Source organism: Chroicocephalus ridibundus, chromosome 22, assembly GCF_963924245.1.
Source record: "Chroicocephalus ridibundus chromosome 22, bChrRid1.1, whole genome shotgun sequence".
Classification (NCBI taxonomy): domain Eukaryota; kingdom Metazoa; phylum Chordata; class Aves; order Charadriiformes; family Laridae; genus Chroicocephalus; species Chroicocephalus ridibundus.
Genome location: NC_086305.1, coordinates 2,064,983 through 2,085,126, shown reverse-complemented (window position 1 = coordinate 2,085,126; position 20,144 = coordinate 2,064,983). Strand labels below are relative to the sequence as shown.

The 20,144-nt window shown below is 40.7% G+C and overlaps 1 protein-coding gene across 4 annotated transcripts in view; it reads left to right on the top strand.

The window, feature by feature from the left end:
• Positions 1-20,144, top strand: part of CPAMD8 (C3 and PZP like alpha-2-macroglobulin domain containing 8) — a 53,433-nt gene that overhangs the window by 17,375 nt on the left and 15,914 nt on the right. For all 4 annotated transcript variants that reach the window (XM_063358017.1, XM_063358018.1, XM_063358016.1 and 1 more), the window contains exons 20-36: positions 2,034-2,265; positions 2,889-3,042; positions 3,652-3,794; positions 4,262-4,313; positions 4,979-5,277; positions 5,682-5,907; positions 6,465-6,641; positions 8,514-8,595; positions 10,136-10,292; positions 10,769-10,843; positions 12,721-12,886; positions 13,435-13,521; positions 14,555-14,691; positions 15,065-15,220; positions 15,621-15,683; positions 16,066-16,304; positions 18,922-19,009. In XM_063358017.1, coding sequence (XP_063214087.1) covers positions 2,034-2,265; positions 2,889-3,042; positions 3,652-3,794; positions 4,262-4,313; positions 4,979-5,277; positions 5,682-5,907; positions 6,465-6,641; positions 8,514-8,595; positions 10,136-10,292; positions 10,769-10,843; positions 12,721-12,886; positions 13,435-13,521; positions 14,555-14,691; positions 15,065-15,220; positions 15,621-15,683; positions 16,066-16,304; positions 18,922-19,009 — 2,533 coding nt within the window. The remainder of the gene's footprint in view (positions 1-2,033; positions 2,266-2,888; positions 3,043-3,651; positions 3,795-4,261; positions 4,314-4,978; positions 5,278-5,681; positions 5,908-6,464; positions 6,642-8,513; positions 8,596-10,135; positions 10,293-10,768; positions 10,844-12,720; positions 12,887-13,434; positions 13,522-14,554; positions 14,692-15,064; positions 15,221-15,620; positions 15,684-16,065; positions 16,305-18,921; positions 19,010-20,144) is intronic.

Sequence of the window (20,144 nt, the reverse complement as noted above, 5' to 3'; positions counted from 1 at the left end):
CAGGTTTGCAAGTAAACTTCATTCTCAATAAAAGATTATAAATTAAATTTGACAGGAACTTGCAGCAAGTGTATTCAAATCTGTTCAATTGAGCATGAAATACGCTTTGTAGAAATACACAAAGAATTCCAGAAGTGCCCGTTTGGGCCTCAGCAAGCTGGGGCAGTTAATTATAAGTGGGAGAGTGTGGAATAAAAAGTTGCAGATTGCATTTTCTCCACTTCGTTTCATTAGAAACCACTAAGTTGAGCATTCCTTGATTTCCACTCTCTTGAACAGGAAGAATTTTTTTTTTCTTCTACCATTTATAATTATAATATACAATCCTCAAAAAAAGAAACAAAAGCCTAATGTCAACTTCCCAAACCAATTCTAAAAATTCCTAAAGCCTGGCTGGAGGGTCTAATGGCTGGAAATGTGTGTGTACTTTGGCCCCCTGCCCGGAAGAGTAAGTGCCCTCATGTGTGAAAATAATGTTAATGCTGGTTATGGGCTGAAATCCCAGTGGAAAGAACATCAGCTGCAACAAATTGTCCGGTTAAACAGACTGGAATAGTGCCAGTTCTGGAGCTAGGACACCCTTCTGCTTACTCTTCGGGGCTGAAGTTTATTGCAGGTACCAGCTATCTAACTCCAGTTAGGATGGAGACCTAAATATTAAGACACTATTGTGCTTTAAAGAAGGTAAAATCACTTGGTGCTGTCAAGGCAAGTTCATTTCCCAGGCTCTCTGCTCTCTAGCTTGAGCCGGGGAACCACATTCATTGGCCAGAGTGCTCGGAGACTGACCGAACCTAGCATGCCTGTGCAAGGGCATAATGATCTCTACTGTTTTATCAAACTGTTTGTTTTAATCCTTTTCCTACTGTAATATAAATACACAGACGAGTACATGATATGCTGCCTGATTAGTGACAGTTGCAATAGCTTAGGCTCATTGAAAATTACAAACAGTTGATTTGGACGAAGAAAGTAAAGGTACGTCACTGGTGCCTAAAATGCGAATAACCTTCAGTTCCAAAGCAGTGAAAGCGCAGTTCTTCGGTTTGTCCTGGATATGAATCAGGAGGAACTGCAGCGCTGAAAGACAGCGTGCCGTGCTGTAGACTTGCAGAGCTTATTCCGAAGATCTTGCTCTCTTGTTTTCCATGCCAACTAGATGCACGTTGCTCTCAAAAGATTACAGAGCGAGCAGCATGTGTATCAAGCCCTGGGGAATAAATAAGAACTTGAGAGAAAACAACCTTAGGGTGTACTCATAACTGCACCAATCATCCTGCCAGTTGAGCCATGAAATAGCTTTTGTTCTTGCTTTAGAGGAAATGTTTTCTGTTCCGGGCAAGGCCAAAGCTTCTTTGCAGGAGGGAGATAGCAAAGCTTGCCGAACAAAATTGATTTTCTGTTATTATAAAGCATGGAAGAGGATACCAGGTTTATGATATCCTGTTCTGGTATGCACAGTAAAGCTAAATACTCAGAATAGAAATTTGATTTTTAATAATTAGTTTCAATCCTCATTGGAAGAAAATTATGTTTTTGGAAATTTTCAGAGTCAGGCATTCCAAAACCCACCCAACCAAAATGTTTCTGAATCAACATACGCTCCCCTGGACAAGCAGTTGCTGAATTTGGTGTCTGGAAAATTTCTTATTTGCCCTTATGTTCAAGCAGAGTCTGCAATGTGTCGATGTATACAAGGACAATGGGTTCCAACAAAAATTACTTTTATTTCACTAGCTGTTAAATAAATTATTCCTGAACTGTTTTTATGCAGGACCTCAGCCTAGGATTCTTTGTTTTCTCTATCTCTTTTTTTTTTTTTTTTTTTTTTCAGTTAGTGCAGACATTTGCCTCTAAGAAAAGTGACTCTGCCTGTAAAGCTTTTAATCCAGTAAGAATTTGTATGTTTGTGTGTAGTTTTGCAGAAGCAACTACTTGCTATTCTGCTCCTTACAAATGTGCATAGGTCTCAAAAAACCTGATAGAAACCACTAATCCGATCAACCCGAGTTATTCCCTGTTCTCTTTGGTAGTGATGTGTCGGGAGAAGCACAGCTGCAGGTGGAGGTGCCAGACTCCATCACGACGTGGATAACGGAAGCCGTGGGTCTGTCTGAAGAGAAGGGCTTGGGCATTGCCAGGCAAACAGAGCTGAAGACGTTTAAGCCTTTCTTCATTGATTTCACCTTGCCATACCACGTCATCCGGGGAGAGCAGACCAAAATCCCGCTGACTGTCTACAATTACTTGGCTGTCTGTGTAGAGGTAACGGCCCTCTTCGTTCCCCTTGCCAAGTCACTAAATTATGGTTTATCATCAAAATTTCCTAAGTGATCTACAAGTTAGCGTAGAGAAGGTATAGGGATAAGGGAGTGACAAACTCATCATAAATGCTTTGAACAAGATAAAAGTATTGCTTTTCAATACGAGTAAATGTCATTGCTTTATTTATTTTTAGCTTGAAACAACTGTAGTAGTCTGAAGTGTCTTGCAACACTTCAGAAACACAAATATTGAAAAATGTAGGGAAGGCAATTGGGAAGCTTATGCTGAACCACAGAGAAGAATTTCCTTCATAATCTGAAAGCTGCCAAAAGTAGTTTATTTTGAAAGAATGCTTTTTTTCCAAGAAATCCTGTCTCCCTAGATGTTTTCTCCTCAAACTCATTATCTGTCTAGCTCCAGCAGTATCGTTCTGAACTACTGGTAGAATTGCTGAGCTGGAAGTAACGCTCTCAATCAAATGTATTACTGGAAGGTTTGAAGAATGAATAATCAGTGCATACTATGACTTTATTAAGCATTTAGTAGTTTTCAGATTTTTTCATTTATACCCGTTGGTTTTGCAGCTGAAATTTGCAGTAAATGGCATTCAAAAATTTTCACAGGTCCATGTGAAGATTTCTGTTCCAAAAGGCATAAAGTTTGTTGGGCATCCTGGGAAACACCATCTGACAAGAAAGAAGTGCGTTGCCCCTGGGGAAGCTAAACCCACCTCTATCGTTTTGTCCTTCAATGAGCTTGGACTGAGCAACATCACTGGTAGTACAGAAATAAAAATAGCTTGCTGCTTGCAGGAGTTTTACAAGTGTTTATTTTTAATCCTCTTTCAGAAGAAAATTCTTATTTCCCTAGCGTACCCCAAAGTGGAATCATTCATTCCACTTGCTGCCACCTTAGCTTTTCAACCTCATTTGTTTCTTAGAAACAGATTCTATAGCTGTAATGCACCAGAGAGTCTGTATGAACAAACTTCAGGAGATTCCCTAGTCATCAGCTGTCCTGTTGTGTGATATGTGGTCATTTAAGGTTTGGACCTGTTACATCTCCCTGAAGAGACCTGTGGAAATTTTTAAATAAGAAAATAACAACAAATTCTGTATGTCTTTCACGCAAATAATCATGGTAAAAATTGTGCAACAATGGAAATGAGGAAAGCGTTTCTCTGTTGCCCTGTGACTGTCCAAATATTGTCCAATTTTAGATGTGACTGTTGGAATACTTAGGGAATAAAGGTAATAAGAGAGCTGTAATTACAAAACACTTGATGTATCGTGAATCAACTGTATCTAAGTAGCTTAGATCTTCACTTGAACTCCTGAAGGTCTTCCTATCACAAAATCTCTGCTTCTTTTCCCTTCTGTTTCTTAGCAAAAGCTTTTGCTTATGGTGGAACTAATTGCTGTCAGGATGGGATGCAGACTTTAAAGAATGGCAAGCACTCAGAGGACAATTACATGGACAAAAGGACCCCGGTGGGAGTGGATTATGTTCGCAGTAGTGTTGTTATTGAGGTAAGAAAATATGAATTTCTAATAATTCAGAAAAAAATTATAAATGCTTGGGCAAAGCATGGAAGTTTTTAGGTTGTTAATCAAATGTGAATAGGCTTATAAGAATCTTCAAGTTGATTTATGGTATGTTTACATGATTGGAAATAATCAGTTTTAGTGGTACGTGTACAGAAAGGGCTGTTTGGCTCTGAGTTTGTGCTGGTGAATCTTCAATACTGCTCAGAAGAGAAATTTTATTGGGCATGCGTGCTCTGTTAAGCTAAGAAATACGCTGTGATGTGACATTCGCTGGTAGTGGTTAGCATATCTCTAGCTAGCAGAATACAGTGTAATAACTTTTCTATAAAGAATATAAACCACTGTGCAGCACCAGAATATAATTTCTGTATTTTGTAAGTAAAGCCAAATAGCTGTTACTGATAATCCAAGCACTGTATTTTTATGTGTGGATTTCTGTCTTTATATAGCCAGAGGGACTGTCCAGAGAATACACCTACAGTGTGTTCTTCTGCCCAAATGGTAAGTTCATGATTTGAACGAGATATTAAGTTTCTTTGATTTAGTTACAAATAGAAACGTGTGGCTTCATCCCATGAAAAAAATAAATATAAAAATATTCGTCTATGATTGATGAGTTATGGTGTGTAGGAGGAACTTTTGAATAAAGAGGCTTTCTTACCGGGCTGGCTAATTATGAATTTCCTCTAACTGCCCAAGTGATTTCTGGAAATGGCAATTAAATTCCTTTACTTTATGAAAGAGTTTAAGTATTCAGCACTGTGGACAGTAACTGTGGCGGTATTTTCAGTTGCTGTTTTAAAATTCAGTTCTGGAATCAGTATGTCCTTTCTGCCTGAGATTTGGATAGCTCAAAGTTGGCTCCGGTAGCTAAACAGAGATGCTTTTGACCACTAGATTAGAACTGAAAAATCACTTACAGACTTCATAAGAGATCCAGCTGAGCAGTTTGAATTGAAAGATCTTTATTGGAAGGGTGATATAAATAGAAGATGGGAAGAAACATCCACATGTATTTTTATAGTTTGTATAAGAGAAACTAGAAAAAAGAAAGTGTACTTAGGAAAGATCTGTTTGTTTAAATTTTTGTAGTTAGCTATGGGTTATTTTTGAAGTATGTGAGCTAAGCTCTAATTCTTACAACATTCCGTTGTTTTTCTGACTAGAGAAAATACATATTTCTACACCTAACAAATATGAGTACCAATACATGCAGAAACCTGCCCAGATGACACACTTTGACATTGCTGTGAAAGCACACAATGATGCCCACCTGGCCTTGTCCTCTGGTCCACATGACATGGCAGAGATGACCGAAATTGTTATCGGTGGACATCAAAATACAAAAACATGGATTTCCGTAAGCAAAATGGGTGAGCCGGTGGCCAGCAGGGACACAGCTGGCATCCTCTCCTGGGATGAATTCCGCAGCTTCTGGATCAGCTGGAAGAATGGAGTTATCCAGGTAGTGAATTTATCTATGTAATGGTCTGGAAGTCTCTTGCTTTCTTAAATACAATTTGAGCACACACAAATGACAGCAGAAGGCAAAAGCTTTGTTCCTGTTGCTTTTTTTATATTAAGTCTTGATCAGGCTGTTTTAATCAGAACATATCTGCTTGCCGTATTATGTTCTCAGGACCTCAGTTTTCAATATTTTTAGTGCTAAGTGCTGAAAGCCTTGGAGGTCAAACCTGTGGAATTCTCATTGAACTTCCTTGGATTGTTTTGTGGGTGGGAAAGAGAAAGGTACTGGTCCATCGAGAACGTTCTCTGACCTACGCGTAAGTTATTAGGTCCAAGGACACACGGCAGACTGGATTCATATGTGTGAGTTCTTGGAACTGCATGGTTTTTTGTTCCTTTCAGGTTGGCCATGGTACTCGGGTGCTAAATGAGTCTATTATTGTGGAGTGGACAGTTCCCAAACAGCTTGAGGTGAAGTACATTGGCTTTTCCACAGGCTGGGGGTCAATGGGAGAGTTTAAAATTTGGAGAAAAGAAGAGACTGATGAAAATCACAATGAAGCATTTACTCTTGGAGTTCCCCACAACATAATTCCAGGATCAGAAAGAGCTACGGCTTCAATAATAGGTATCAATTATGAGGAGGTATCACTAGGTACCAGTTATCAAATATGAAGAGATACTCCAGCTGTTCCTTGCTTCTGACCAGTATTTGACGAATACAGACCAGATAAGATAGTCATAGGCAGTTACAAAGGTGCTTAATTCTGGGACAAATAATTGGGTTGGGTTTTTTTTGGTTGCTTCTTTGATCCTGTTTGAGTTGACAGTGACTTAAAATTGATACTGTCTGAGGGCTTTGCAGAGGCACTGGCTGTTAGAATCCATAGTATTCATTTCATAATCGTCATAATCACAGATTGTGCTGTGTTCTAAACTAATAGTCTAAATTGTGGAGTCATGGATAATCAGACTCTTAAATGTGAAATTTCTTTATTCCAACAAGAGCTTGAAGGGCTAAGATTGAACATTTGAAGGACTTCCAAATTAAGACACAGTTTACTTAAACTGACTATAAGTAGCTAGTAGAAATCAGTGTAGTTAGGCGGGTTTTAATCATAAGACATCAAAAGGAAGTAAAGCATAATTCCTTGTTACTGAACGTATCTCCTCTTTTTCAAACAGGAGATGTGATGGGTCCTACATTGAACAACTTGGACAATCTTTTGCGATTACCATTTGGATGTGGGGAGCAGAACATGATCCATTTTGCTCCTAATGTTTTTGTCCTAAAATATCTGCAGAAAACCAAACAACTCAGTCACGAGGTAGAGAGCGAAGCTACTGATTACCTTGTTCAAGGTAACTCACTACACTTACAATTTATAGAAGGAGAAAAGGCTTGTAAATTAGAAGAGAGTTTTACCAGTATCACACTCTCCTTTCTAATCAAGAGTATCCCAAGTGATGAGGATTCATCATTTCTTGTAGTATAATATCACATACTTGTATCTATTTTTTTATCTTTTTTTTTTTTTCTTAGGCAGCTTATTTCTGTGTTTAAGCATTTCAGAATGTCAAGGAAAATTACATTTAGAAAAAGTCTCTATATTTAGTCTTTTGCCTTATTCCCAAATTCTCTTTCTAGTCCTTTAGTCACTACAAGGCTCTTCTCTGAACTTTTTCTTCTTTAATAGTATTTTCTTAGTAACAGTATACCCAAACTCAAAAGTTAGTAAGCAAAGCAGTTAACCTACAGCTATATAACAAAGGCTTTATTCTGTCCTGTCACTGTCCTGTCCTATCCCCCTAAACTGCTGAAGGCAATCTATCTTTTTATGCACTGTTTTTCTCAGCATTTGTCTGTGAAGAGCCACATACAAAATAGTCTTATAACTAAATACAAGTAAGAATTCGGAGGTCATTATAAACAAGAATGACCCAAAGGGACAATGCTGTCTTGTGTATGAGTCAGACAATACTCATGTCATGAAATCAGAGGTGACAGGATTAGGTGGTTCCCCTCTGAAAATATAAATATAAAATCTAATATGTAATATTTTTCTTGTATTCAGCAGCAAAAGGCCAATGCTGCTTCCTTTGCCTGGCTTACAGTTGTTTCACTTGTAATTTTTTGTGCTTGCTGATAGCAGTAAGACAAAGGGAATTTTTTAATAGTCTGGTCAGTTTTTCCTTTGCAGTATCATTTGCGTTTGTTTCTTTTTATGAATCTGCAAACCTTCCAGGTTTTTGGCTCCAAACTCTGCCTGCTAATTAACCCTTACAGAAGAAATCCTCCAGAGTTTTAAACTCTTCTGTGTTTATTGGAGCCCTGCCAAGTATAAGGTTTAGATGGGAAAAGTCCGTTTGCTCACTCCAGAAGGCTTTTGTGCATTACCAAGCCAGAAAACTGTTTCATCACTTAGTCATCCATCATAGAAAGTGCTGATACCCAACAATTCCTGTATATTCCCTAATCTTTAGAAGTGGCCTGAGCTAAACTAGTCAGTAATTTTTCTACTTCCCCACAATGCAGTTCTACAAAAGCAGGTGAATAGGGGAAAACTATTCTGTGTTCCTTAATCCAAGGCTCAGAGTGCTCTTAGGATGGGCAGCTCACGTTGGAGAAGCAAATTCTTTTCCTAATAGGAAGAGCATTTTGACTATTTTCAATCTCAAAAGACATTCCAGTAGAGAGTTCTTATCATCAGCATTCAACTTGTTAATAATTGTTGTCTAAACCAAGCCTTATAAGACAGCCCTAGTAGCTAGTAAGTGTTTGTATACGTTAAGATCACAGCTGTTATTGTCACGTTACATTAAGTTGTCCCAAGCAATATCTTCAGAGAAAAGTCTGAATCCAGTTGTATCATCAAAGGAAAAAAATTCTCGTCTGCGTGGTGCTTTCAGCGAAACAGAAGGAGAATGGCTGTGTGCTTAAGTAAAAATCTTTCTTTTAATACTGCATCTTTTCAAATTTCAAAATGTTAACATTTCTACTGGCCAGAATGCAGGAGTTGTAGTCTTACAGATGTGTGCCTGAATGGACTTCTGAATAAGCTGCAGTGTACGTACACAGAGCGGGCTCTGTCACTCACAGCAAAATAAGGGGTTGCCTCGGGCAGCAGAATCCCTTGCACTAGTGCCAGATGGTCGGAGTCTTCATTCACTTTAAATACTTGTTTTTCTCTGTGTGAGGATTTTGGACTCCCCCAATTCTTTTGTGACTTCCAGGATACCAGCGCCAGCTGACCTACAAGAGACAAGATGGTTCATACAGTGCTTTTGGCGAGAGGGATTCCTCGGGGAGTATGTGGTGAGTTGCTATTTAAAACAGAGTTAGAAAATTCAGTGTTTGCTAAATGGGAAAAATACACAACTGGCAAGGAAGGAAGAGTAATTTTCCAGCTTCCATCATGGTATTGCACACAGTGGAGAACAGAAATAATGCTCAATGACTATAGATTTACTGTTTCAATGCTGCTGAGTGGTCATGCTACACTAGTAGGTGTATGCAATCCTTTCAAGACTCAGGGGAGTTAAGACAGTCACATCTATTGATATCCCCAGGCTTTAGGTACAGAAACTATAGTTAAGGATCGTGTTTGGTCTACTGTAACTGGAGTATCAATGTGTGGGGCATTTGAGCACCTAATTCCGTTAGGGAATGGAGCTTCAGGTGAAGCAGAAAAACTTGCTGTCTCTAGAAGTGGCAGAGGCTTCTACCAGGGTAGAAGAAAACCCCACCATAACCAACCCCAAAAGCCCAAAAGTCTTTCTCCAAAGTGCTTTACATCCCCTTGTGGATGAAATGGAATGGTATGGATTTATGCCCTGAGAACTGACGTGCAGAACCTTTCAGAGTCAAACAATATGAGAACCAGAAATTATGGAACTGAGAAATCAGCTCATCTCACTAATGTCCCCCTCGGGAAACCGTGGCCTTTAAGCGTGTACGTTACATCACATTGGCGTGTTAGTTGACTATAATGTCTCAGATGTAGTAGGTTCTTGTCTTCATTCATTTGTTTGTGCTGTCATTTGGCTTCTCCATCTGCTCTGTCTTTTGCTTTAAACTGATTTTGTTTGTGAGCTCATCTGAGGGGAAGTACCACTGCCACCTCACTGTTTCTAAGATAGTAAACTTTTATCTCAGATCTGGCATCTCCCAGTCCCTAGATGTAAAATATGGTGACGCAGAATTACTTAACACTTGAAAAATCCCCTGCCCAGGCAGCATGCTTTCTACCCTCCCATTCCTCAGAGGCTTGTAAAATGAATGATTCAATCTCCCAAAGCTGGCCAGAGTTCGCACTTGTTGCATGTCAGAGGTTTAGAATTCCAAAAACACTTCTGTTGCTTTCTTAAGTCTTAATTCTGTATTAAGTCTAACACAGCCTCAGACTTTAGCAATGGGTCTAGATTTCTTTTTTTTTTTTTTTTTTTTTTTTTTTAGTTAGGACAGTAACAAAATTGAAAAATTTGCTCCTCCCGTTTCTTTACAAATAATTCCATATTTATAAGGATATTGACTCTTAATTTTAAAACTTTAATGGTTTGGGTGGCAGATGAGCACCTATAAAAGGGAACTTAATTTCAGAGTGTGTCATAACTAAGACAAATATCTCTTCCATTTATACTTTTCAATTTAATTTGTTGACCCTTAATCCTGCTCTTATTCAGAAGTCTGGACAGTGTTCAGGTCCTTTTATGTACCATTAATTTTTTTAACAATATTTAATGTTTCCCCAACAAGGTTTTTAAAATTTGTGCTTTCTAAGACTGTTGTTTTCCCCTTACTGATACATTATTCTGAATTTGTTTTCTCAGTAAAGATGATAAATTTGTATTTACAGGCTAACAGCTTTTGTCCTCAAGTCCTTTGCACAGTCTCGTGGGTTTATTTTCATTGACCCAAAAGAACTAACAGCTGCCAAAGACTGGATCATCCAGCATCAGAAAGAAGATGGTTCTTTTCCTGCTATGGGTAGGATACTAAATAAGGACATTCAGGTAAAAACTACACGGACTCAAAATCATGAATAGGTGCATTTTTAAAGTTGTTATCAAAGCATGAAGTGATGCGGTTTCATTATGCCTGATATGAACATTGCACTTGAAAGGCTGGAATAGTATAGGAAGACCCAGGAGAATTTCAGTTAAGAAAAAGTCTATCAGAACATATCTGTGTGCTGCCCCATGAGAATGGAAAGCAAGATGTCGAGTCTTGCAAAACACTTCCGAGTCGTGTCTCGGAGTATGAAGTTTTGTGCATTGAGCATGTTCTCAGGCTATTGCTGGGGAAGGAAGCTACAATGCGTGCTTGGGTGCCGAAATTTTGTACTCCTTATGTGCAAGGGAAAGAAGTTCTGTGATGCCACAGCTTCTCTTACATTTATAACATATTCTTTGTCTTGCTTCAAGAGTCTGTTTATCCAGCATCCTTTTCTCCAGTTTTCATCCCGTGGTTTGTGTTTGTTGCTCTCCAGGGTGGAATCCATGGTAAGATCTCCCTGACAGCTTATGTGGTTGCATCTCTTCTGGAAACAGGTGTAACTTCTGAGGTAACAAAAACTTAGTTAAAATAGCTCTCGTGTTCTACGTATTCTAAAAAATATCTCTTTTGGGTGGGTTTGTTGGGTTTTTTTAAGCTTGATTTTACAGCTGTTCACTTTCAAAGGTTCTGTGCTCACTAGAGGGGAAGCGTACGGGTAACAGAGGCTGTTGGAAAGCCGTCAGATTATTCTAAAGTTTCTGAAGTTATTCAAGGTGATCTCTCATCCTTCAGCCATCAGCTTGAGGATTATTCTGCCAGAGCCAAACTCATCCCTGCACCCGCATGCCCCAACCTCTGCAAAAAATGTTTTCTGCCTTGTAATTTCAAGGTGTGGTTGCAGCCTGTGCAGATTCTGGTAGCTTGCCTATATATACTCAAAAAAAACCGTTAACTAGCTAGCTTAGTGCTAACAGCAGTTTAACTAGGGCCGCGTAAGCTTCGGGGATCCAGAAAACTTTTGCGGTCTGCCTTTGGTACAGTGGCCAAAATGCTACTGCTATTAGATTACAGTATCTTTGGAGAGCTGCACTCCTGTAACATGCTGGACTGAGAGCTCTGGAGGAAAATGCTTCTCTTCGTTGTAATGAGACAGAACAGGAACACTACAGAAAAAAAGAATAGCTACATAGGAGCGTGCAGTTACGCTGCATAATTTTTGAAGCAGAACTAAAAAAATCACTTCCAGTACAACTGGCACTTTAGAGATTCCTTCTTAAAAGTCATGGTAAAAACAGTTCTGCTTCAGATGTGCTGAGCAAGTCAGGAATGTAGTTCTTCACTTTCTCTTCAACAGTCAAGGGAAACTGGTGGTGGGCGAGTAGGTCTGCACAGGTAGAACTGGAAGATTAAAACAGGAGGTGCAGTGGGTGTTGCAGCATGTCTTGGGGATCTGTACTCAGACAAAAGCGTTGCCCGTTCAGGCAAAACCCAGAGAGTTTATAGGGAGTTTGAGACAGCCCGTGTAAACAGCGCTATCTATTCAGAAACTCTGTGATAACCTCAGCACTTCTGATGGCAACCCTGTAGAGCTTGCAGGGCGAGACCGTGCTGCCACTGCAGGCAGATATCCTCTAGCCCCCAGTTCTCGCTGGCATGGAAGGCCTTCAACCTTATCAAAAATTAAAAATAAAAAATTAGAGAAATCTTCCAGTGCTCGTAGAGTAACTTTCTGCATCTCTGTCAGCAGTGTCCCTCCTCTGAGAAGTGATGTGATGCTCTCTCTGGGCTGCTGTGTGTCAAGACAGCCCTAGCATTTTTATTTGCTGGAAGTGCAGTTTATGTGGATCTAATGGTTTTCCTAGAGGAGATTTGCAAGTGTTACTAATGATCTTAGCTAGGAAATGAGGAAGGGGAAGGTTAGTGCCACAGGGAAATCAAAGGAAACCAAATTACATCAAGTCCAATTAAATTGTTTCTATAAATTATCAGAGCCACGTTCCTACATGGTGAGGTCATTGAGGGAGTTAATAAAACATGTTTGTTGGCTGCAGGGACCCCTGGGAACCTTGGCCTTTATTATCCTCTGGCGTCTGCTAGACGCTCCAGAGTGTCAGGAACACAATCAAACATAGAGCAGAGAGCTCGCTTCTGCTCTGTTCATCTGCTGCCTTGCAGGGGCATGAGATTTCTGCAGCTTTAGGGGGGAATAAATGTGCCTCAGTGTTAGTCTAGATCATTCTTGCTATGCTATTTGCTCCTTTTTTTGAGTTTGTGATGCATGGCTTTTCTTAGGGAATGGAAAGTGTTGGTGTCTTTCTGCAGGGCAAAAATGCATCTTTCCTAGCTTTTTGTTTCTGTAAATGTAAAGTAATGAGAAATAAAGTGATTCTAACCTCTGAGTTACAGAGGCTGGTGATATGTCTGGGCTCTTTCCCCTAAATATAGGAAGAAAGAACAGCTGTCGAGAAAGCAAAACACTTCTTAGAGTCCAACTTGTATTCAGCGGAAGACCCCTACACTACTGCCTTGATTGCATATGCCCTGACACTGCTGCACAGCCCCTCTGCTGCTGTGACGCTGCGGAAAATGAACAGCATGGCAATTACACAAGGTACAGCGCTCCGGGGCCCAATCTGGCAAGTCCCTGAACTGGGAATCCTCTCACAGGAACAAGCAAATAGCCCTTGCAACGCGAATGGTATATTTGAGTTACTGGAAAGGACAGAGCCTGTGAGATGAGGTCTTCCTCGCCACACAATTTGACTTTGTAAGGCAAGAGTTTTCCTGATTCTCTGTGGAGAGGGAACCTTAGTTCCATGCGTGCAGCTGATGCTGAAGGAAGGCAAGTGCACCAAGAGGCTCTGCGGTGCCTTTCCTGCCAATATGACAGTTTGCATTGTAACACGTCACATTCCCTGATGGTGTATTTTAATCCAAAATCCAAGAATTACCTAATTTGTGACGTTGAGCCATCTTTGTAATTGCAACGGGAGCCTCTTGCCCAGGGGATGCTTGTCTAAAAGGAGGGACAGTGCAGGTCAGGGCATGAATCTCTTCTCTGAGTCAACGCAAAAGTAGAATTTGATTCTTCCTGTATGCAGAGGCTTAGCTGCAGTCCTGCTGTAATAACATACATGTTCCACTGTCCTGTTTTTCTAGATGGCTTTACACACTGGAGCTTGACGGGAACTCTTGTTACTGATGAAGATACATTCATGGGATTTAATGACGGTCTCTCTCAATCAGGTACCTGTACTGCCAAGACGGAGATAAGGGAATGGACTGAAATAACGGGCCATGTGACTGCATGTGTTCTAGTGAACACTTTATATAATACACTTTAAAATTTCCCTCACCGTTTTTTCCTTTTTTTTTTTTTTTTTTTTTAAATCTGTTAGCATTTCTGGAGGGACACAAGGTTTTGATCCCCAAAGCAAGCTGCTTTAGCCAAGGGCCAAGGTATTCTGAAAATGGCAGGCAGTCAGGGCAGGGGCTGGATGAAATGAGAGCTCTCGTAAAAGGCAGGTAACGTTATGCTGAAAGAGCTGGTTGAGAGCAAGTGAGAGACAGAGCTAGATGTGGTCGAGACAGGACCTGTCTTTTGAGCTTTTGAGCCCCAACTATTTCACCATTTTTCACTCCAGTTTTATAAAGTGAGTGATACGGAAGAGTGAGAGCCATATGGGATTCCAACAGGGAGGAATAATTTGAAATGGAAATCTGAGAGAAGTCAAATACACTTAATTTTAGAGCTGTTTAGCTTTGTGTTTTCAAAAGGACCTAGGGATTGTATACCCAGCAGTCACTGGCATTTTAGCTGATTTCCTAGAGTTCAACTAGCAAAGCCACAACAACAGTGAATGATGCTATAATTTTCAAGTCACTTAAAGCCATTGACTCTTCTAATAGGATGTAGGTGCACCAATGTTCAGGAAGGCTCTAACTAGATATTGTATGAAGATCTCTAGGACAGGGATACAGCATGGGCAGCAGCAAAGTAGAACTGGAGTGGGAGAGAAATTCCTTGTGGCATGCAATCAAGTAGAAAGAAGGTTATCTATTGTGTGAAGGAAAGAGCTTGTGTTGGAAGCAGAGATATCTTTGGGACATGATGCATCTTGGATGCAGACATCTTTTAACTTCATTTTTCTCTTCCTGTGTTTACCTCTACAGACTCTTAGCTTAGTTAGTGCATATTGATAGAACTATCTCTACACCTTCCCAGATTCTCACTTCTAGATGGTATTCTGATAAATTTTTTTTATTCCTCCCCTTGCAGTTGTTTCTGCAGAAGTGGAAATGACATCTTATGCCCTTTTGACGTACACACTCCTAGGAGACGTGGCCTCTGCGCTCCCAGTAGTAAAATGGCTTTCACAGCAGAGGAATGCACTTGGAGGATTCTCATCTACTCAGGTGGGCTGCTCTCAAAAAAGGTAGCTTCAATGCATGCATAATCAATTGTAGAAATCAATTAATTCAGGAACGGTCAATGCAGAGTTTCCATCTAGAGAGAAACTTGTCTGTGTCCTGGTAAGAAGAAAAACTTCCCAGTGCTCTTTACTGCTTCCTTCTCAGACTGATAATTTGAAAAAGAACTTAGACTTCGTCCTTACAAATGCCTTTGACAGTAAAAGTAAACAAAGCCTGATATTTCCTTTGCTATCTGAATTAATAAGGAAGATTCTGCTGCCAGAAGCTGATGACTGTACAGCACAGCACTTGTTTTTAAGTTTACTATGCTCCTGTGTTCCTCACTGTTCTGGTCTCTCCCTCTTCTGCTCCCTAGGACACCTGTGTAGCCCTGCAGGCTCTGGCTGAATATGCTATCCTTTCTTATGTTGGAGGAGTCAACCTTACCATTTCCTTGGCTTCTACTAATCTAGACTACCAGGAGACGTTTGAGCTTAACAAGATGAATAAAAAAGTCCTCCAGACTGCAGTGGTAGGTGGTTTTGTGCTTATGTAGCCAAATTTTTAAAGTGATCCACACGAGCCGGGTTCTGAATGACAACGCGGATAAGTTCAGTAATGGTAAAAGCACACGTTAAACACTGAGGTCTTGTGACTTTCTGGGGTTTTATGGCTGGGTTCTGATGTGAAGGAGGCAGCACTCGAAGTTACAGGCATTTTTCACCATCACTAATGCCTGATGCTTATTTTGTGCTGCTGCTTGTTTCTACCACTGTTAAATGCAAGTGGGTGAAAACAGTGAGCCATGCTTAGCTTCTGCAGTCTCCTTTGTAACCAGAAAGATATTTTGTACAGAATAAAGCTAAAATTGATATTTGTTTCAATTCTGAGTGCCATGTCTTGTCTGTGTCTTAACTGTGGATTCTCCCCAGATCCCCAGTATTCCAACGGGGCTGTTTGTGAGTGCCAAAGGTGAAGGCTGCTGTCTGATGCAGGTAAAGCTACCATGGGGCTAGAGACAGCATGTGAGCAGGTGGTCTCTAAACTCACAGTTTATTTGCTACTTTTCGTAATCCCAATTTGCTATGAGGGAGGCGTCACACTTTGAATTTTTCTCAAAGTAGTTCTATAACGTGGTGTTGCTTTGGTTCGTAGAAGCAAATGTGATTGTACTGGGGTGAATCTGCTCTGGTATGGCTTTACCTATATATGACTGTGTTGCAAAGCCTCCATTGCCTCTGTGCCTGCCTTACCTCTCTCTGAAGAGGTCTGGTGTTTATGCTGGTCTTAGGGGAACGTTTGTAGATGCTATGAAACGCTGGGGTCTAATAAACCTCCCTGATTTGTTTTGGTTTTTTCTCCCCCTTTCTGCTGCAGATTGATGTCACTTACAATGTACCTGATCCTATTGCCAAACCAGCTTTCCAGCTCCTGGTTAACCTGAAGGAGCCAAAGTCAGAGCAGCATCTTCAGGCTCCAAATCTCCTGCGGTCTGTCTCTCCAGACGAGAATCGCTCTGAAGCCTTGCACAGAGAGAGGACATTGGTGGATGATGATGACCCAGCTTCAGATCAGGACCATCAGGAATACAAGGTCATACTGGAGACGTGCACTAGGTAGGAAATGCCAGTCTGCAACATGTCCTGCCTGTTTCTCAGAGACCATCTAGTCTGCTGATCAGCACATCTATACTGATAAAGGAAAAATACCAAATCCTTTCTTGCTGCACTGTCTCTATCTCAAACGCTGTAAGATAGAAGCACCTCACGTGCAGAATGCAGAATTTCAGCCATAATAGTGGGTTGTAGGACTGAGTTATTGCATGGACATTCACGAGCCTTGACTGCTGGCATTAATAATTTTAGTGCTAAGTATATGTCAAATGTACAGAAACAAGAACAAAATTTACAAAGAGGGCGACACCTTAGGTTTTTATTATTAAGTTTCATTATTGCATCTCCAAAACCGGAAGAAGACAAATTGAATGTCGTTTACTTGTATCAGGTGGAAAAGAAAAAGTTCTGGATTATTTTCTAGGTCTTCAGTAACAGGCCTTCCTTAAAAGCCTCAAAGAGCTATGTAATGTCATATCTTATGAGTCAATAACTCATATCTTAATCGCGTTGATAGTTTTATAAATATTATTGACTTGACTTTAATGTTTGAGTTGCACGTTCTTCAGTTTTGGATATCAAAAACCTAACAGAAGGTGATTATTGCCATGGTATGAATTTGGAATCTGTGGTAAAGGCACAATATATGCAGATATTTGTTAGTAAGCTCTCCAAAGCTCATTGCTTATCTCCTTATTCTGCATAAAGAAATTTAAAATAATTTTTAAAGATGGCATGATACTAAAGCTCCAGAAGTTTCATTCCTAGCTCTCAAAGCACTTCGCAAGGACATTAGCAGTTCTTGCTTCATTTTATAGACTGGGAAACTTAAGATATTAAGAGAGAACAGCTTGCCTATAGGCAAACAGCAGCAAGAATAGTTTCTGACCTGTATCGATCCACTTACATGTTTTGCTTAAAGTCAGTACTGGGGAGGCAGGCTTATAAAGTCTTGTCAGTCCTTGAAGATGCCAGTAACTAAGGAGGCTGCCCTGCATCAACACAACCTTTCTGTTGTTATTTCTGAAACTTCTGCCCTGGGAATTACTGGAGCAAAGACAGAAATTTGAGAGGAAGCCCAGTCCAAGGAGATTGATTGCTTGGAAAGAAAACAAAAGCAAATGAAATCTTCCCTTTCCTCCCCTCTTCCTGTAATGATGCTCTTTTAACTCCTTCATCATCTTAGTTAGGCAATGCAAATAGAGGAGAGCATCTAAGGATGACAACTGAAATATTTTGAGCTGGGGCTGTTCTTCAGAATGTAATTGTTTTAAGTGTTGTCGTGCTCAGTGATGAAGTCCTTGGGGCACTTTCAAGGAGTTAGAAAACAATATGGGAAATAGAGGGCTGTGATATGGGGAAAATACAGGTAAAGGGATATTATAGGATTTTTTAGGGAGTATGGTGCGTGGACTTAGATGGGGATTAACAAGGCTTGATGTCTCTGGGAGACTGTCAGCCCTGAACTGTCTCACACGGAGCCAACTGGATCAGTCCACGGAGCGTCTCATGCTACTGTGGGCGTATGAGCTTGGCTGTGGCGTTACATCCAGGCTGGCTCTGTGCAGGGCTGCATCAAACTCACACACCCACTGGAGCTTTGGAGGTCTCCATATGGAGGTCTCCAAGTAGCCTTGCAGCAGCCAGTTCAGATCTGGCAAATTTGGTCCTGGAAGCTGTGTACTGTGTTGTCTCAGTGCTGGGCATGAGCTAATAAGCCCTCCTGGGTCCAAGCTCATCATCTTTGTGGTGCGACTAAGCAGCAAACAGGTAAGCTGCCAAGGAGGGATAATTTAGAGCTGACTCTGTGAATGCAGAGAAAAGGAGCATTGTTCTGGAATTAGCAGGAGCTTTGTTGTTGCAGTGTCGACCCTTCTGCCATACTGCAAGAAACTGAAATCTTTCGCAATGGCCCAAATAAACTTTCTCTCCACCTCTTCCTGTGGCTTTTTTTCCCCTTGTGCGCACTTCAGCAGTAATAACTCTGAATTTCAGTGTTTTTTTGGAGTCTTCATTGATATTATAGAGGACAATATAGGCATTGAATTCTTTAACACTACTAACTAGAGAATGAGTTTGCAGACTCACTAGCAAAGATGTTTTTCTCAGTGTCAAGTAGGTGCTGGAGGGAAGTGGCCATTTATGAAACCCCGGGGTTGAATGACTCTGCCTGGTATAGGGAACGCATTCCTCTTACACCACAATCCATTTACAGTCCTCCACTTGGAAAAGAACAGAAGTTTCTTCTACTCCAAGGGGTTATTTCCTTTTACCCAATGCATTTTCTCAGTGATTAACTGAAAAATAATGCAAGCAGCCCCACAGGAGACTACATCCATCCTTCTGGTTTTCTGCCTCCATTTGCCTGGACATCTCCTACTTCTCTGCCCTCTCTGAGTTGTGCTTATTTTTTGTTGAATAACAGCAGAAAAGAACATTTTGTAAAGCTGAGTAGACTGTGGCTTTCAACAAGTCCTTCAAAGAAGCGTAGATCCTTGACATAATTTTCCCTCTGAAGTTTGTTTCAGTTGTTCTCCATCCTGAGTTGTCCATGTACCATTTGCTATCTTGGATCCTGAGTTTGTTTTCATTCTTTCTCTCTTTTTGTTCTCATGGGAAGGTGGCTGCACTCTGGATCTTCTAACATGGCTGTCTTGGAAGTGCCGTTGTTCTCAGGGTTTCGTGCAGATATTGAGAGCCTAGAGCAGGTAAGATGGCATGAGAGGGAAAGGCATGGTCTTGGGCCAGGATCTGGTGCTCTAATTGGCAGGGATTCCCTTTGGGGAGCATAGGAAGCAAATGGCTTTGAATGTTAGAGCACTGTCCGAAAAGATGCAATTAAAATCGGGGGTGCAGGAGATTTCACTTGTCAAAAAATATTTATCTGAGATGAGAAAACAGATGTTCTGAGCAAGATTGACAAACATACCAAACGTGGCCAAATGAAGGTTTATTACTGAGCGCAGTGCGCAGTAATTAAATGAGATCCATTTGGAAATGCTGAAGTGAAAATGTGCTCTAACAGGAGCTGTTTATGGCTTCTTAGTGGGCTGTGTTATCTCCAACATCTGGATTCCATTTCTTTGGAGGCTCTGTGTCTTGGAATTTTTTGCCCTTTCCCCCCCCCCCCCTTCTGCGAGAACATCATGTTTATTGCAAGCCAGACTGAGGTGGACAGAATGTGCCTCTTGCCCAGCCAGCCCTCTAGGGGAGGTGAACTGCAATCTGCAGCTTTGCTTTAGATTTTGTGGGAGCATCACAGTGTATTCACTGGTGGGTTTTATGCTGCAAATAGAGGTTTTAAGGACTATGTAACTAAAGAGGTGTAAAATCCTTGCATCCTTGAGAACCGGTAAAGAGCAAAAAGTATTTGACTTACAAAAGATCTCTTCTGTTAGTAACTTTGTCATTATTATGCTGGGGGGGGAGGGATTTGAGGAAAGAATTTAAAAGTAGAATCGTAGTGAAGACCAGGCAATTTAATTTGCCATTGTAATTCAACGAAAAGTGCGCGTTGCTTTGTCTTGTCTAGGATTTCACTTGATTTGGCTAACCTCTAACACCATTGCATTTTCTTGGAGAAAATGAGACCAGTATGTTCCTCTTCAGTCCACGTCAAAAGCTGCTGTCAGACGGTCTCCTGGGCTGTCACTGAAGCCAGAGAAACCTGTGTGTTATTTCCCAAGAGGAGAATTGCATCCTTTCAGTATTGGGGAGCTGTGCTGGAGTACTCTTGTAGAGATGTGTGTTGATCAGATCTGAAATTATTCCTGTAAAAAGAAATATCAAAGTTATTTTGTATCTGTTCACTAGCTGCATTTTGAGAATTCTGTTTTCAAATGC